This window comes from Poecile atricapillus, chromosome 9 (genome assembly GCF_030490865.1).
Source record: "Poecile atricapillus isolate bPoeAtr1 chromosome 9, bPoeAtr1.hap1, whole genome shotgun sequence".
Lineage (NCBI taxonomy): Eukaryota > Metazoa > Chordata > Aves > Passeriformes > Paridae > Poecile > Poecile atricapillus.
In genome coordinates this window covers 15007499-15023882 of record NC_081257.1, presented here as the reverse complement: position 1 = coordinate 15023882, position 16384 = coordinate 15007499, and the positions used below count along the sequence as shown (strand labels likewise).

Sequence of the window (16384 nt, the reverse complement as noted above, 5' to 3'; positions counted from 1 at the left end):
CCCTGCAGCAGGCTGCCAGCAGAATGAGGGACATTACCTTGGTGAGGAATAGCTTGCTGTTGAGGAGGTTGGAGAGCTGAACCAAGCCCTGCTCCACTGTCTGCCGTCGGCACTCAGGGATGTCAAGGTCTCTTTGCAGTGGCGACTCACGGTGGCCCGGAAAGAAAATGCGTTCTGCATAGGACTTGTAGTCCAGGAAGGGGATCCCTGTGCCCACAAGATCACTTGTGAGGTCCATCATCTCAGTCATTAGGTCTGAGGGAAAGGAAAATGCCCATCAGGATGACACAAGTGACATGATCTCAACTGATGGTGCAGAGCATGAGGTAAGTGGAGGAACTAGGGCCAGCAGCATGGGACTGAGAAAGAGGAAGGATGTTTCCTGTCAGGAAAAGGCATATTGGGGTCTCATTGCTAGAACATTTAAAACTAGACTAGGCAGCAGGAGAAATAGCATGAAGAAAGTTCCCATCAGGAGCTGGCTTCCAATTTTATAAAGAGAAAGTCACTATTCAGCATACATCTGTGGTTACAGGAATTACTTACAGCAAAGATCGAGTATTAGAGACCTGCTCCTTACTCCTTCACATATTAATTAGGGACTACAGTCTCAGTCACCTGCAGAGTTTCAGAGCCCCAGGTCTCCTACAGTTGTAAAGAGCTGAAGTACAAGGTTTGTAAGCTCAGAACATGGACTGCAATTCAACTCGCCCTACATAAAGACTGGGCTAGTAGTTGACCTTAAGATCCCTCCAAATGTGCTGTCTTGACTTTAGCTCTTCATCTGAGTCTGGAGGATGAAGTGGAGAAGGAGAGAGGTCTTTATAGATCACTGTGCTCTGAATTAAAGAATTAAAAAAGGAAGAATTTGGCTCTGTGTTTCTGTGCACTGGCATAGGATAAATTATTGCCTGCTCTGAGCTATGCAGACAAGTACACAGGAATGGGAAGAGGGGTAGGGCTGAGGGTGGTTCTCCAAGTTTCCCTGAAGTTGCAAGAACCCAGGAGCTCAGTGACTGACCTGTGAATTCCTTTTTGCATCTGTCCCGAACACTTGTTTCCAGATTTTCCAGCTGAATTTGAACTTTCTTGTAATCCCTCAGAGCCTGTTTGCTCTTCCTCCTGCAATAAGAAGGAAATGAATGAATGAACCACAATGCAGACTGTGACTAGCAGTGCAACATGCCTCCCACATCCAACACCACCAGGGGCTCAGAATTTGGCACAAAATAAAGAAAACTGTAACCTTGTTTAGGCCCAGGATGTACACGCTTGGTCACACCCACTGAAAAACAATGTGAGGAACTAAAGGCCTCATCCATGCCAGAACTTCTTACCTGTATATGAAGACGATGACCAGAACAATCAGTGCCACAAAGGATGCACCGACACCCAAACCAATCTGTGCCTCCAGTGGGAAGGTGAGCTGGCTTTCTGTGTCATACTGCACTCGGCCCAGGAGGAAGTTCAGGTTTCCCATCTGAACCTGTAAGAAGAAAGCATTTACCATGATGATTCTATTCCTCTGTGCAGGAATGAAAGACAAAGCCACAGGGCTTCTCCAGAATGACCACAGGGGGCATACAGCTGCCCAGAAGAGCTGTCCCACAGCACACTGAACCCAACTATACTGTTTACTTTCAGGCAGCTTTAGCCCTTAAGAACAGAATTTGAGAACAAAACCAGTTCCCTGCCCTTCCTGTTACCTCCCCCATCCCTCAGCAGGGCATCTACCTTTCCTAACTTCACATCCCACTCCCACTTCTTGCACATGCTTCAAGAAATGACAGAATTTCTGTCAGGGCTGCCAATTCCCTACCGTGAACTCTGGGAGCAGGTCCGTGCCCTCCCGCTTGGTGCGGTGCCGTGGAGCTGGCTGCTCCGAGGGCGGCTCGCAGTAGAGGTGATTCCTTGTTAGTGTCTTCACCACACAGATTCCTTCCCCTATCATAGCCATAACTTCATCCTTGGAAATAGCCAGATCTAGATTTTCTCCCTGAAATAGATTTGGACAGCACATGAGATCAGGGAAAAAACAACCACGCATTGCCATGGCTTCAGAGAAGCTGGAGGAGACCACTACCATGAGATGAAAGTAGCCTTTTTTCTTTGTTTTGGCTCACACGTAAATAGGCTGCAGGAGTTAACTTTGTAAGCTGAAAAATTCACTTGTATATGATTTAGATTTAGCTTTAGGACCTACAGCACACTGCATAAGTACATAAGTTATAAATAGCCTGTCCTCTTAAGGCTCTTCAGCCAAAACACAGCTAAGCTCAGTAGTCTCATGTCAGTTAACCTGCACACTCAGGTAAGTCAATCAATGCCTTTCAAATGTGTAACATATCTGTGCTATTTCTCTTATTTGCTTTAATTTTGGGGGATTAAGACTTTTTCTTTTTTTAATAAAACCATGCTGACTGATGTTAATTACATTTTTATGCTTTAATGCTTTCTAAACCCGGAGCTCTGTCAGGGTAACCCGACAGGCTGGCAGATCAACCTCCTTGTCTTTTAAAGTTCTCTTCCAGTGTTCTAAAACTGCCCTACATCTCCAAGATGCATTCAACTCCAATGGCAGTGGTCTAGACATTTCTAGGCTCTTAAATCCTCACAGTTTTTACCCATATGCAAAAAGAGAGCATGTGGAGAATTTGCACCTACAGCAGCAGCCATTACTTTCTTTGAGAGTACTGGGCTGAAAAGTACCTTTCCATACAAAAGAAATACCTCAGAAATTTTTTTCTTGCAGGTACAGTAAAAATAGAGTCACTGTGCTCTTCTGTGTTATCTTTAATGAGTGATTTTCTTACATCCTTCACTTAGTAACAGATCTTCCCCACTGGCAGGATTCTTTTACTCCTAAGTTACTTCTAGAGGAAACTGAAGTTTGAGAGAGTCAGCAGCTGAGAACAGGATGTAGGGATAATGTAATACTAATATCTCATATACAAGTAGTAATTAGGATTAAAAAAAAAAACAAAAACAAATCACAGAAGTTTCCGTAAGTCCTGTGAAGCCCCTAACAATGATTTATGGACTCAAGATGCTTTTTTGATGCACTCTTTCCCCCTTTTCCCTCTTTTTATGTACTGTTTCTCACAGGCCAAAGCAGATGTGCTGTGACAGGTTGTTACCTGTCAAATGCTTTAAAAACTTTGGATGCTGCATGACACCAACTTAAAACTTCATACAAAGAATATTAATTCCAGCTGTTTTCTGTCTTACCTCCACAGAGATGACACTTCCTGGCTTGTGACGATAAGGTTTGGCAGGGTCCTCAGCATTCAATGGTTTTAGGATGGGGTTGACTTCATAAGAGAAAGGCATGGGATGCAGTGAGTTGAAATCAAAACTCAAATTATCCAGAATAAATTCCAGTTTGATACGGACACTCCTCAACAGCAGGTTAATGGCTGGAGTTTTGCACAGGATCAGGTAGGAAGAGTTAACAAGACATGGTTCTTCAAACTAAGTGGAAAAGGCAAAAAAAAACAAGTGTCAGTAATGGAACACCAATGCTTCTCCTGCAGCTTGGCAATACTTTCCACCCCAAACAATCTGGGGCCAGTCTGCATTCTTCTAATCTGGAGAAATGCCAGAAGAACCCTGCTTAACTGTAAAGGGGAAAAATCCAAGATCTGAGGAATTCCCCATGTTCCTATAAAGCAAAGCTTTCATAGCACTGGTTTTGCTGGAAGGTCTCAGCAGTGGAAATCAGCTCTGACATTCCCCTGGCAACAAATTCTGGACAGAAACCAGCTTTAGATTTCCCTGCTCTGAGAGAATAGGACCAAACACCTTCAATGCAAGGCTGTTTTCCCAGTCTGAATGCTTCTGTGAAAGTGTTCCCATGGTTGCTTATGTTTTATACATTTGATGGAAGTATTAGAGTATTTTTCTTTTCTGCCCTACAGCCATAAATCTTTCCTAAGAACATTGATAAAACCAGCTGTTATTGATGCATGTACATCAGGAACACATTTATGTACAGGAAGCTCCTCATCATTTGCACTAATAATGCTAATCTTTCTTGTACTTAGGCCACCAAACCACCCTCTACCTCTGTAAACTCTGCTGCATGCTCTGTGACCTTGGGGCTACATCAGTACCTCTGTAATGACCCATCTCAGCAGACTGGCAGCAGAAGAGCAGGAAATTATTGTGGTGCTGGTAATTTTACTGCCTGTTTTTGTATCTCAGAGTGAAAGAGATCCCAGGAACTACAAGGACAGACTGAAATATACAAAAGGAAGAATCTGAACCACAGACACACTGAGCCACACAAGCTCTCTGGCAGAGATGTAGATTTCTTTATCTCCACACTGCTGCCTTGCTATTTCTGTCCCACATCACAATCCTGCACAGGTCTAGGCAGAGGCAGACCCAGCCCATGGAAATGTTTGTGAAAGTGCTTAACCTCTCAGTCTGGCAGGGAACACTTCCATGGACCAAGACTGTTGGTACAATCCAAGCAGATAACACCAAGTGGCAGGAGGCAAAAAGCCCTAGGGACAGAAATTCCACCTCTTCAGAGGTGGAACATCAACCCTTGCACACCCACATCCCCCCACTGAGTGCTGTGCTACCTGCTGGATGCTGCACAGAGAACCCTCAGGACACTCAGAGTCTGGGATGATCCTTCGCCATCGCCCCACTCCTCGGCGCCGGCGTTCAGATGGAGAAACTGTAACTCGGATTTTTGGTTTCTGTACAACATCCAAGTTGTATCCATGAACTCTGAGCACTCTCCCTCCACTGTAAGACAAAAGCAGCCGATCTGACTCACCTGCTATTCATTATATCAATTTTGTCCATGCTCCCATCCTTCTGTTTATGCTCATTCTTACAAGCCTGGCTTTACACCAAAGTGCCACTCAGAGAGATGCCATTGGTGCTGCAGCTCCAGCACACTGCCCAGGGGAAGGGACACTCATTCTTTTTACCTGAGGAAGCTCTTAGGTGGCTCTGCAAAAGTGATGTTGGGATCCAGAGTGTATCTAAAGAGAGATCCTTCTAATCGCCGCTCTTGCTCCCCGTATTTGATGGTTACTGGGAGTTCTGTGGACACATTGCTGGGACTTGTCTGGCATGCCAGCTGATCCTCTGTCATCTCAGAGAGGCTTGAAGAGACAACAAGAACAAGGGATTAACACAGCTACTGCAGAGAGAGATTTTATAGTACTGTGACTTGCAGAAGGTCTGCAAACCTCTTCTGCTATTTTCCTAAATCTCATGCTGAAAGCAGTTGTGCCTTATCTGTGCAAGTAATAATTGCTGGGCAGCTGTCAGGAGCAGCACATGGACAAAAAGCAGGCACAGTCACTGTCCCCACCAGCAAAAGCAGACTGTCAGGATGGGTTAAGTTCTGTCAAGGGACAAGCAGAACAGAGGTGTGCAGCCCTGCTCACATCCAGGGAAGGTGGGCCAGAATCTAAGATGGTTGAGGTTGCTGCCATGACCCTCACAGGGAAGATCCCCTGGAACACAGAGGAAAGCGGAGCTCCAGCAGCTCCAGGCAGCATCACACCCTGGGAGGCTCTGAGAAGGACTCAGGGCAGTGCACAGCTAGCACATTGGCAAGTTCTGATCTTACATTTGACAAGGGAGGTCTCCAAGCAGGACACTGATCTCATTAGGATGCCCAGTCAGCAGCTTCGAACCCAGAAGGGTAAGGCAGGTGCCTCCTGCTTTGGGACCCTGAGTCGGAACAATGGATTTCAGCTCTGGATTCTAGAAGAGGGAGGAAAAAAAAGAGGGGAAAAAAAAAAAGGGAAGTGAGTAACAAGGACCTCAAAAGACAAGACAAGGGAAGAAAACAGCAAAATGTGTTCAGCGTCCTCCAGTGCTCTGAATATAGAAGCTACAGATCCAAACCACAGGCAGGCCTCAGCTATACTCCAGCAGCTACTTTACTGGGCAGAGGAGGGATCAATCACACCAGCAAGAACCACAAATCAAGAACTTTTCTACAGACTGCCAAAGGCATATATGGATGCTGCAAACAGCAGAGCTGTGAGCCTCACACACAAACCCGAGGATTAACAATCCAAAGGGATTGTTCAGATTAGTAATTGGATTAATAACTCAGGTTAGGGAAAACAAGGTAGCAAATAAATTGCCTGTTTGCCTAGCAGATGAGGAGATTAACAGCAGGGAGCCCTAAGACTTTTTGTTGAGAACTGTGTTGTAACAAAAAAACCCTCAGTACCACTGAGGAGCTGCAGCAAAATTTAGAGAAACCAGGCAGAGTGACACAAGTAAGTCACTGCTGACAAACAAAAATCAAGATCTGTGAAGTAAGAAGGAGGGGGGAGACTACAGGATAAAAAGCAAATATGTACACCATTGCTAGTCTCTAAATAGCATCCTGATGATAACCAAGAGAAGAGCAACAAACATAATCTAGTACATAAAATGGTTCTATCAAGCCAAAAATAGAAGAGCTTAAGACTTGTCAGAATCTTTTCCCCCTTCCCATGGAAGAGGGGGACATGCAACTAGATACATAGCTTGTGTATTGCACAGAAAGGAAAAAAAAGAAGCAGTTGTATTTAAAAGTTACTTAAGTATTATTTCATAGCTGCTGGGTTTCAGTTATCAAAAAGCTATCAGAAACATATTTAAAAATGATAGGAAACATTTCTCCATACAATGCACAGGAATTTTGGACTTACTGCCACCAGCTGCTGAAGAAGATAAAAGCATGTTCAAATACCAATTTGCATATTAACAAAAGAAAAGTCAGAAGTCTTAGTAAGATGTTAAGCCATCAACAACAAAAAATCTTTGAACTGGAAACATAGGAAAAATACAGAGTATCTTTAGGTATTTAACAGTTACCATTGTCAAAAATGAATAAAATCACTAGACTACAGGATCTTCAGTATTACCAGTGCAGCTGTTTTTATAACCTAAAAAGGAGTGAGGGAGGAACAAACCAAACCAAACAAAAAAATGCCAGTACACCACACAACACAGGCAGCAGAAAAATCAGATAAAAATACCAGCAGCAAGTGCCTGGTAGAGCCCTGTAGTTCATACAATACAGTCATTTAGCAGACACTGGGAAAACGGGGAATATTATAGTTTTATTACCTGATAGGTGAAAACATGACCAGAAACTCCACGGCCTCCTCCAGGCACTTCCACCACTATATGCCCAAACCTCTCAGTCCAGCTCCCGCCAGTGACACACACGATGCTGCAGGACAATCCAAGAACAAAGTCACACCAGGGGAGAGCAGGGGAGCTGCATCCATTGCAGCATGTCCTAAAAACATCTAGCAACCACTTCTTCCAGGCCTATCTGATGCTCAGAATATGCAACCAAACATTGAGAAACACCTCTACAAAAGCTGGGTTAGGTACAGCAGAAAAAAAGCAGGGAGCAGTTCCAAACAGGCCCATCCTAAGGGGATATTTCTGGGACAGACAGGATGAATCCCACTGTATCACAGATGCACAAAGAGTCCAAGAACTCTTCTATTTTCCAAAGTTGATCAAAAATCAGTTGCATCTGGAGGGACCTCAGGCCAGCAGTGGTCAATCCACACATTAGTGCTGTGTCTGATGCAGGAGAAGACTCAAGGTCTGGGTTTAGCTGTCACTGGTCTTTAGCCAGTGGCTTCTGCAACCAGCCAGATCCCCTGATCTGCACCAGCCATTCCTCCCAGCCCTTTTTCCAGACGTAATTTGCCATCGGAGATGCTGACAAGATGAAAAGTCAAACTACTTAGAACAGAGCAGCAAGGAGTCCCATGCTACAGCATTGATTTGCTAACAGAAAAGCTAATCTGCAGGAGACTTCCCAGCCCTCCTGCATAGCAGGAGATTAAATTTGTCTGGGCCTTGCTCAGGAGCAGGTTCCAGGTTCATAGCTATATCCCCTCAACCAAAGAGGCTGAGGAATTTGAACTTAGGCAGTGCAGTCCAAGCCAAGACCCTGTGATGCCAGGTGATTTACAGATACAGAACACAGACAGTGCTAACCCCAGAAAGAATATGCTCTAATTCTAGGATGAAAACAGAAAGCAGATGGATACAGACAAACAAATTGCACAGACAGGACAACACTGCTCATCACAGCAGGCCATTCCCAGCAGGATCTTACCTGGGTCCTAGAGGGAAGGGTGCTACAACTACTACTACCATGGAATGGAAAAACATGTTTGTGATAGCTCTGATAAGAGGTTACTCACAATTGCTCTCCTCTTCTCCTGCTGGTTCTTTGGCTCCTCTCCCTCCCTTATCCAAAGCTCCCACCTACCTGCCCTGCCACAGGCCAACTACACAAATATCCTTTTCTCCTTGCTTCATAGTTATCACCTATTCAAACCTCTTAACACCTAACTACTGCTTTATTATTTTGTTCTGCCCTGGCCAGACACACCAGCTGCACAATTCTCTGTCACTGACATAAGCCAGATTCAGCAGGATAGGTCTTTCTGCTTCTCATCCTTCTCCTTGCCACTACTTTTTACAAGCACTATGCGACCAGTCAGGCATTCCTCACCACCAGAAGAGTGACCCCTAGGGCCACCAGGACTTCCTCATCTGTCCCAGGAAGAGGGGATCTTTGAGTTTGTTCCTGGGGGGAAGTCTCGCTAGCAAGTGAAAACTGAAGTCTAAGGGTGTGCCTTCAACCACGTGTTCTCATCCTCACCCAGTGTTAACATGGTCAGGCTATTTCCCTATCAGTGACACTTGCACAAGCCATGTCCTTTACTTTATTGAAATCTCCCGTGGCTGAGTGAGACACCCATGAAACTGCAGGGTTCTGAGCCCACAACTCCCTGACCTGATTGTGGGCTCTGTCTGGGCAGCGTGGCTGGAATATGGCATCACTGTTGGGCTGTCGCCTTGTACACAACCTTATCTCTCTAGGGTCACTGCCTGAGCAACTACTCTCACAGTGACCTTACTCAGGGCACTCCCTGGGAATGGGCAAGGCTCAACACCTACTACAGCAAAGGCAAAGACATCTCAGGCTGGGTCAGTAGCCAGGGGAAAAGCCAGTGCCTGCCTCTGGGAGGAGGTTTCACAGATACTCTACCTGCTAGAGATCTCATACTCTTGAGCATCTACGGCACAGGGAATTCCTGCAACAGTGACAGTTTCTGCAATGTCTTGATGTTTCTGCCCGAGGTTTGAGCCAGTGATGGTGATTCTAGTGCCACCTTCCACTGGTCCAGACAGGGGGTACACCTGCAAAGACATCCACGCATGTGTCAATGTCACAGTATCTCAGACCTCCACAGTCTGGTGACTGATCTACAGCACAGGGCCCTTCAGCTGCCCCAGAGCAAACTCTGCCTTCTCCGGCCACTGCTGTTGACTCCTTTTACTGGCTTGGACTAGTCCCAGGTTGCAGCCTCATCAGAAGAAAGGCCATAAAGAACACCACAGTTGGAGCCTTCTTTTCCGTACCTCACTGTTGCCAGCAGTCCCCACCCAGAGGTGATAATCCACTTAGAAGGCAAATACTGCCCTGCTTTGCCTTCCCATCAACATGCTGACCACTGCACAGGGCACTTCTGCTGAAGAGTGGGAATGCACAAGCCAATACATGTTACTAGTATTGAAGCAGCAAGCACCATTCCCCCCTCAGCATCAGGACGACAATGAATTGCATGCTGCACAAATGTCAAAGCTCTGTCCCTGAGCAGCATCCAAGGTAAACTAAGACAAGATGCAGCACATGGATGTTGTGTGCCACTGAAGGGAGGACAAGCTGACAGCAAAAGGGACACATGGCTACAGACACTTGTCATGTGGCAGTTAGCAAGAAACATTTAAAATAAACAGACAAAAATTATTCATTCCAGTAACCTTTCATGCCTTTCCCACCATTGCTGTGCTGTTCTCATTAGGTTTTACCCTCCTTTGCCCCAGGGCTTAGTTGGGCCAACCTGTTTCAGGGTCTGGCTCAGGACAGTTGGAGGATCCATCCTGTGGACCATTTCCCAGCTCCTGGATGATTCTGGTGTGCCAGTTTCAGCTGAGATACAAACGAAGCATTCCCCACTGTCCTCTACCAGCAAACTGAAAGCCCAGCAACAACAGTCTAGAATCTTCACAACACTGAGGGACCCCAGTTGAACCTCCTTTTCAGAAGGTAAATAAATTAATGAGCTGCACTGTTTGCACTCTAGAGTTCACATCCCTTTGATTTCCACTGCAGAACAGAGCCCTCCTTGCCCTGTGTTCAGTACACCAGTGAGCAAATTACTCACAGAGTGAATGAGAGGTGCTGGACACAGGTCTTCAATTTCTTCTTTGCAAGAGCCCCTGAAGATACAGCTGGGGTTATCACCTCCACACCACACACAGTTGTACTTTGAGTCAGCTGTTTGGCAGCGGCTACAATCAGTGTGTCCCACAGAGCAGTTGTAAAAAGTCACTGCAAAGGAGAAAAATTCAGAGGCATCTGCAAACATCCCCATAGGGCACAACATAACCCAGCAACTTGGTGTCTTTTACAGACCCCACTCCTCCTGCCCCCATGACAAACGACAAAAGTGAAGCTCTGTTTTCCTTAGTTTTCTTGTGATAGGACTACTACAGGTACAAAAAACCTCACTTGAGGATTTCTCAATTCCCTTCCACCTCATCTGCCGTGTTTTTACTGGGAAGGCATTGCACTCCTACCATGAAGATCCGCAGCACTGTCCACTCGAAGGTGTCGTCGCCTCTGTACAAACACCACAGCATTGAATTCGAGTTGAGGTGCTGTGTAACTGTACTGCAAAGACAAAGATCATCAAGAGGACTTAACAGGAGCAAAAACAAACCAGCTGAATATGTAAGAAGCACCAGCATCCATACTGAATAGTGCACAGCACATACAGCCTACATGGAGCTTCCATGCACACAGACAAGGCAGTGTTAGTTGGGGCAGTGGCAGCGCAGGCTTCTCCTCACTGGTTCACCATCACAATTCTGTTCTAGGAAGAGTAGCAGGTTTTGGTTCACTAAGATGAACACTGAAAACCAGGTCTGTGCTCACAACAATACATATCTAAATTCCTAACTGCATTCCTAAGTGGCCAATTCCTATCTACAAACCACCTGCTCAGAAAGCTGCTCAAGCTGGCATTTATGTAATTTCAGTACAGCTGACAATGTAGGATCACAATTGATTTGCAGGGCTCATGTGCACAAGAGCCTGTGCTGTTCTTCTCCCTTAACTATATGAGTTTATGAACTAAAAATAACATCTCTGCTTGCAAATCTTGCCTTAAGTAAAATTCACACAGCATCCAGAAGTGTACATGTCTGTTTTAATTTTCCCCGATAATTTTAAATTCACGGGCTTGCTTTTATCACCAAGGACAAAAACAGTACTAGCAGCATTTTTCTTCTCACAAAAGAACAATCATCATGGAGGTTTGACAGGAGTCATGATGCTGATAATGACAAACAACAGTGCCTCAAGCTAAAGCAGGAGTGGCACCGTGCTGGCCAGCTCAGAAACAGCACCATCCCCTGCTAGTGCAGCAACAGGTCATGCGGCTCAGACTGCACAGTCTGAGGTTGAAGGTACCAGTACTGGCAGATAGCAGCATCACAGCTCAGGGCCCCAGAGTACTAAATATTCTACAAATACTTGTGCAAAATATACTCTTTTCTCCAGAGCTTGCCTTCCATCCTACTCATTTGGTGAGCAAAACCAGCACGCGTGTGAACTGTGAAATGGCACAGTAATCCCAGCACTCACCTGGTTCATCTGGCAAGTGATATAACAGAGGGACTTGTTTGTTTCTTCTCCTTCCACATAAGCTTCCATCACCACTGTCCTCCCCTCCAAATTCAAAACACACTCATAGTCCCACTGCTGGTCCTGCAGGAGGAGACACATGGCACCACTTCTCAGTGACACAGAGCTTCAGGCTGCACAGGTGTCCTCCTCCCTCTCCAGCTCAACACCTTTCCCCAGCCACCAAGCCAGCAGCATGCTCCTGTCATTCCTCTTGTTATGCCAACTCTGTGCTATATTCAAAGGCTCTCTATGCTGTGACTGCCTCCATGTATGAAAGGCAAACCAACACAAAACACCTAGAAGGGAGTGTGTGTGTCACTGTGCAGAGACTGATTCCTTGTAGAGAAGTCTCCGTGGCATGGCAAGAGAGACTCCTCTCACTAAGTAAACTGAAGAAAGATTATTTTAGAGTAGTAAACTGACTGAAAGTCCCAGGTTTTGTCTCTTTACATTGTCAGTGGGAAAGAAAAGAGGGTGTGGAGGGGGAAGAGAAGTGTTCTGAAGGTTTATTATGATTTTTTTCTTATAATTTCTCTTTTAATTCTGTTAATAAAGTTTTATTTATACTCTTTAAAGTTCTGAGCCTGTTTTTCCCTCCTCCTTTTGGTACATATCTCACAGCAGAAAATGAATAAATAATTTCTAGTAGGTGCATGAGCATTTAGCCAAAATTACATCCACTACATTAATTGGTGCGTTGGCCGAGAAACTCAAATTGGCGAACCAAAACCACTACATTTAAATAGTGTTTCTGCCCAGTTTCGAACTAAAACCACCACAGCATGCCAGAAAGGAAAGGGAACAGAGGACTTGTCTTTAGCTTGTGGACACACAAACAAACAGGATGGATTCAGCAGAAAGTTATTCCAAGAACTACCATCTGCAGTGCAGCACAGGTGCAATTTAATCCAAATACATGCAGATCATCTGCAGCAGCTTGGTGTACACCTGTACTCTCCCATTCTCTGGGTGACCTACACACCAATACCTCCAGCTGTGGAATTCCTTATGCACAGAAATAGGTTAATGCTCTAGGAGAAATCTAGGCAGAGTCACGCCTGTATCTTATATTTTTAGCAGCCCAGTGGCCAGGGTGTCCAAACAGTGCCCTTCATTAATACAATTTATTGATGGTGATGGCATTGAGCTGACTACCTGATAGAGGTGGAAGTTCTTTCCCAGCAGGGTTATCTTCCTCGCCACATTGACTGGAAACAGCGAAGATCCCTGGATTCCCTGCACACAGGGACATGCATTTGGACCCCAGCTAGGCTCTTCACTCTGAAAAAAACCCACAGGACATAACCCCTCCTGTGTGCTGAAATACTAGACTGGCCATCTGTTAAGTAAACTTCAAAGAGTTATGGCCTTAGACTATGAATTACAAAAGGCCAGTAACTTACCTCCTCCCAAAACTCAGGGGCATCATACTGATAATCGAGGTCAGGGTGAAGGATCCTGGGAAAGTCAGGGACATCCCTCTCTGAAGAATCGCCATCACCCGACAGAAGAGTAGAAGCAGAGAAAAGAGATGTGTCATTCTCAGCCTGCAGCAAATCCATCCAGTCCTCTGTGTCCTGGAGCTCTGTGCCTTCCTCCAGCAGCCACTGCGGGGGAGCTGATGTTGGGAGCTCTGAAACAGAGAGCTCAGTTCCTGGCAATCCAGGAGCATCGTCAGAGACAACAGGGCTCCCTGGCACCTGGCTGGGGGTCTGGGGAGATGAGATGGCAGGTGTCAGTGCCTCTGTGGTAGGAAAAGGACTTGGAGGCCACTTGAAACTCGTGACATGAGGGGAAGGTGTTACAGCTGCCACTGGAGAAGTGTGCGGAGGGCTACCCGCGAGGGTGGTGGGTGGGTCTGTGTGCCAGGCCTCCTGGGCTGTGGCTGGCCCTTCAGTGGGCAAGGCTATGTGATCCACGTTTTTAGATGGGCTGGAGAGGACAGATGCAGCAGGAGAAGTTGTCTCTGGCACAGTGACAGCAGGTTTGTCTGCTGGCGGTGGCAGTGGGGACTCCGTGGCAGCCTGGAGAGAGGCGGCTGCGGTGGAGAGGCTCAGGTAGGTGTAGCTGGGGGTGCGCGCGGGCTCCGTCGTCACATCCGAGGCTGCCGAGGGCGTGACGTGGATGGGCTCCGTGTGGGGCACAGTGCTCGGGCCCACATGCACAGGGGTGGTGACAGGTTTTGTGGCCATGGTGGGGGCTGTGGTAGAGGACTTGGTGAGGGGAGCAGCTGAAGAGGGATACACACTTGAGCTTGGGATCTGGGCCTAGAAAGAAACAACACGATGGGATGAGAAGAGGGAAAGAAATGAAACAGAATAAAACCCAAGCAGAAAAACACTCGTTATGACTTCCCACAGACAAGAGGCTGCTTCACCCTCTGGATTTTAACAAGAGCTACATCTTTTGCAATGGGGTTGGGGAATGTTCACAGTGAAGATCCAGCAACACTCCCTCTTTCCACAGATGCCTGCACTGGCCTCCTGTCAGAGGGAAGGCTGCTAGTCCTCATCCTCCACAAAAGTGCAAGGAGACCTGTGGCAGCCACAAACTGGGCACCTGTTCCACCTCCCTGTTGCAGCCTCCCTGCCAGCTTGCTCTTGTCTTTCCACTTTGACAACACTGGCTGCATAGTCCCAGGACAAGGGTGATCTGCTTCATCTGATGGCACTTCCCCAGAAACCTGTGGTATCAGGGATGCAGAGTCTTGTGTCACTCCAAGGGGAGCTCCTCTTTGCTCCAACAGCTCGCTTCCTTGCTTGATGTGACTGACAGCTGCTATTTTACCTGAGAAGAAATCTGACTCACTGAGGCTGTGAGAGCACACAGGACTGGGACTGAGCAGGAGACGCACCCTTTCATTGTAGATAATGGTTCCTTCCTCACAGGCTGCTTTGTGGGTGCAGAGGTGCTGCTGGATGCACCAGTTACATCCCCAGAGACTGCTCACACACTTCTGGCACCTGGAAGAACAACAGAAAAGCAGCTGCTAAGACAGGACAAACCAGAAAGGAACAGCCACCCTCCCTAAAACTACTGAAGAGAAAAAGCAGGTGCTCACGGTGCCGATTTCCACAGCAGGGCCACTGCAGCACAGTCATAGAAAGAGAAGTCCACAGAAGCAATGAAGATGTCATGGAAACGCACTACAAGCTTTATGGTGACATGATCTGAAAATGAAAATAAAAATTTCTTAGAAATGGAGCTACAAGTTTGCCATACTGTTAGGAGACACAGCGTGCTTTAGGATAGACACTGTCAAACACTGAGACAGATTCCCTTCCATGCTTTTAGCACCTCAATCACTGGATTATCCTATGGACACTAAAAACAGGTTGGACAAGTTCATCAGGAGTGGTTTGTGACAGCTCTTGCCAACCCATGGGAAAGAAGCCTAGTCTGAAGATCTGTCCATCTTTATCTCTGTAATTCCACTGCCATCTCAGTATTACAGGAAGAAGTAACATTGAGGCTCAAAGCTGATTGTCTTCTTTTGTCATCCAAAGGAAAATGAAACCCTTAGAATTGATGTGCCCTTCACAGGCTGCCTTCACCTTGAGAGCTTTGTTCTATAACCAGACTAAGAAGTGAGTCAGGGAAGAGGTTTATAAGATTTGTAATCTCACTTGCAATGACTGAAGGCTTATCTTCTTCAAAATCCAAGTCTCACATAATTCACAAGCCTCAGGATAGCCCTGTGCTCTGTGGGAAGAGACTCTCACTGTTTTCTGTAGACCAAATAGCTGCAGAGATGGTCAAAACTTACTGCAGCTGATAGCATCAACTGGAAGGAGATATTTTGCATATGACAGTACTAAATCAGCTAATTAATCTTGTCCCAGACAAATGTCTCCAACCTTAGAGCTGGTTATTAGTTCTCCAAATAATGGCAACATACTGCATTCTCTGCTCAATCCCAGGAGCTGTTTCTCTAAGGCAGTTTGCAATAAAAGTAAGTTACAAGAACCTTGTGCACTGCTCCTCTCAGAATGAGATTTCAGAGCTCCTCTTGCAAGCTATCTCTAGTCAGAACAAAACAATCAACATGTGAAGAACCAGTCAGGTCTAAGCTGGGTTCCTGATAGGATGGAAGGGAAGGAGCAAGCTAATAAAACAATGATGAGGGGTGTTTTGAAACCTAGGATGTGCAGAAAATAAGGGTATATCCTATGCAGTTGGAGGCTGGAGTCACTGCAATACTGCCAACTCCTATCACTGTCATAGAGGTGATTGCATTTGGCAGTGGTGGAAGGGCTAACACCTCCCAGGATTTCAGGGTTATGACACCATATTTATAAATATTCCTTCCTCCAGAAAGGCCATTATTTCCCATGACTGCCAATAAATGCTGTTTGACAGTACAGAAGATGAGGTCGAGCACTTGCAGATTGAGAGCAAGAGTTTGTGCTACTAACTTGGAGCTCAACAGCTACACATGATGGATGAGCTGGTATGCAACCTTTAAAATAAAGCTGGAAAATGGCAAATATTTTAGTGAACTGGGGAAAATATTGTAAGTAGGAATAGGAAAGCATTGGTATCTGAGGCCCTAATGAGATCTCATTTAGAAAACAATGTATGAATCTGGTTACCAGCTCCAAATTAATCTTGAAGCCACACTCA

General features: G+C 46.0%; 1 protein-coding gene across 1 annotated transcript in view; it reads right to left on the bottom strand.

The window, feature by feature from the left end:
- The window catches only part of PLXNB1 (plexin B1), a 76833-nt gene that overhangs the window by 11500 nt on the left and 48949 nt on the right, over positions 1–16384 (bottom strand). The window contains exons 9-25 of the mRNA XM_058845111.1: positions 14823–14931; positions 14616–14724; positions 13165–14028; positions 12917–13042; positions 11720–11842; positions 10651–10744; positions 10236–10402; positions 9056–9207; positions 7099–7204; positions 5597–5733; positions 4947–5123; positions 4590–4758; positions 3229–3471; positions 1820–1996; positions 1338–1486; positions 1022–1122; positions 38–255 (exon numbers count right to left, since the gene is read on the bottom strand). Of these exons, the coding sequence (XP_058701094.1) occupies positions 38–255; positions 1022–1122; positions 1338–1486; positions 1820–1996; positions 3229–3471; positions 4590–4758; positions 4947–5123; positions 5597–5733; positions 7099–7204; positions 9056–9207; positions 10236–10402; positions 10651–10744; positions 11720–11842; positions 12917–13042; positions 13165–14028; positions 14616–14724; positions 14823–14931 (3221 nt within the window). The remainder of the gene's footprint in view (positions 1–37; positions 256–1021; positions 1123–1337; positions 1487–1819; positions 1997–3228; positions 3472–4589; positions 4759–4946; positions 5124–5596; positions 5734–7098; positions 7205–9055; positions 9208–10235; positions 10403–10650; positions 10745–11719; positions 11843–12916; positions 13043–13164; positions 14029–14615; positions 14725–14822; positions 14932–16384) is intronic.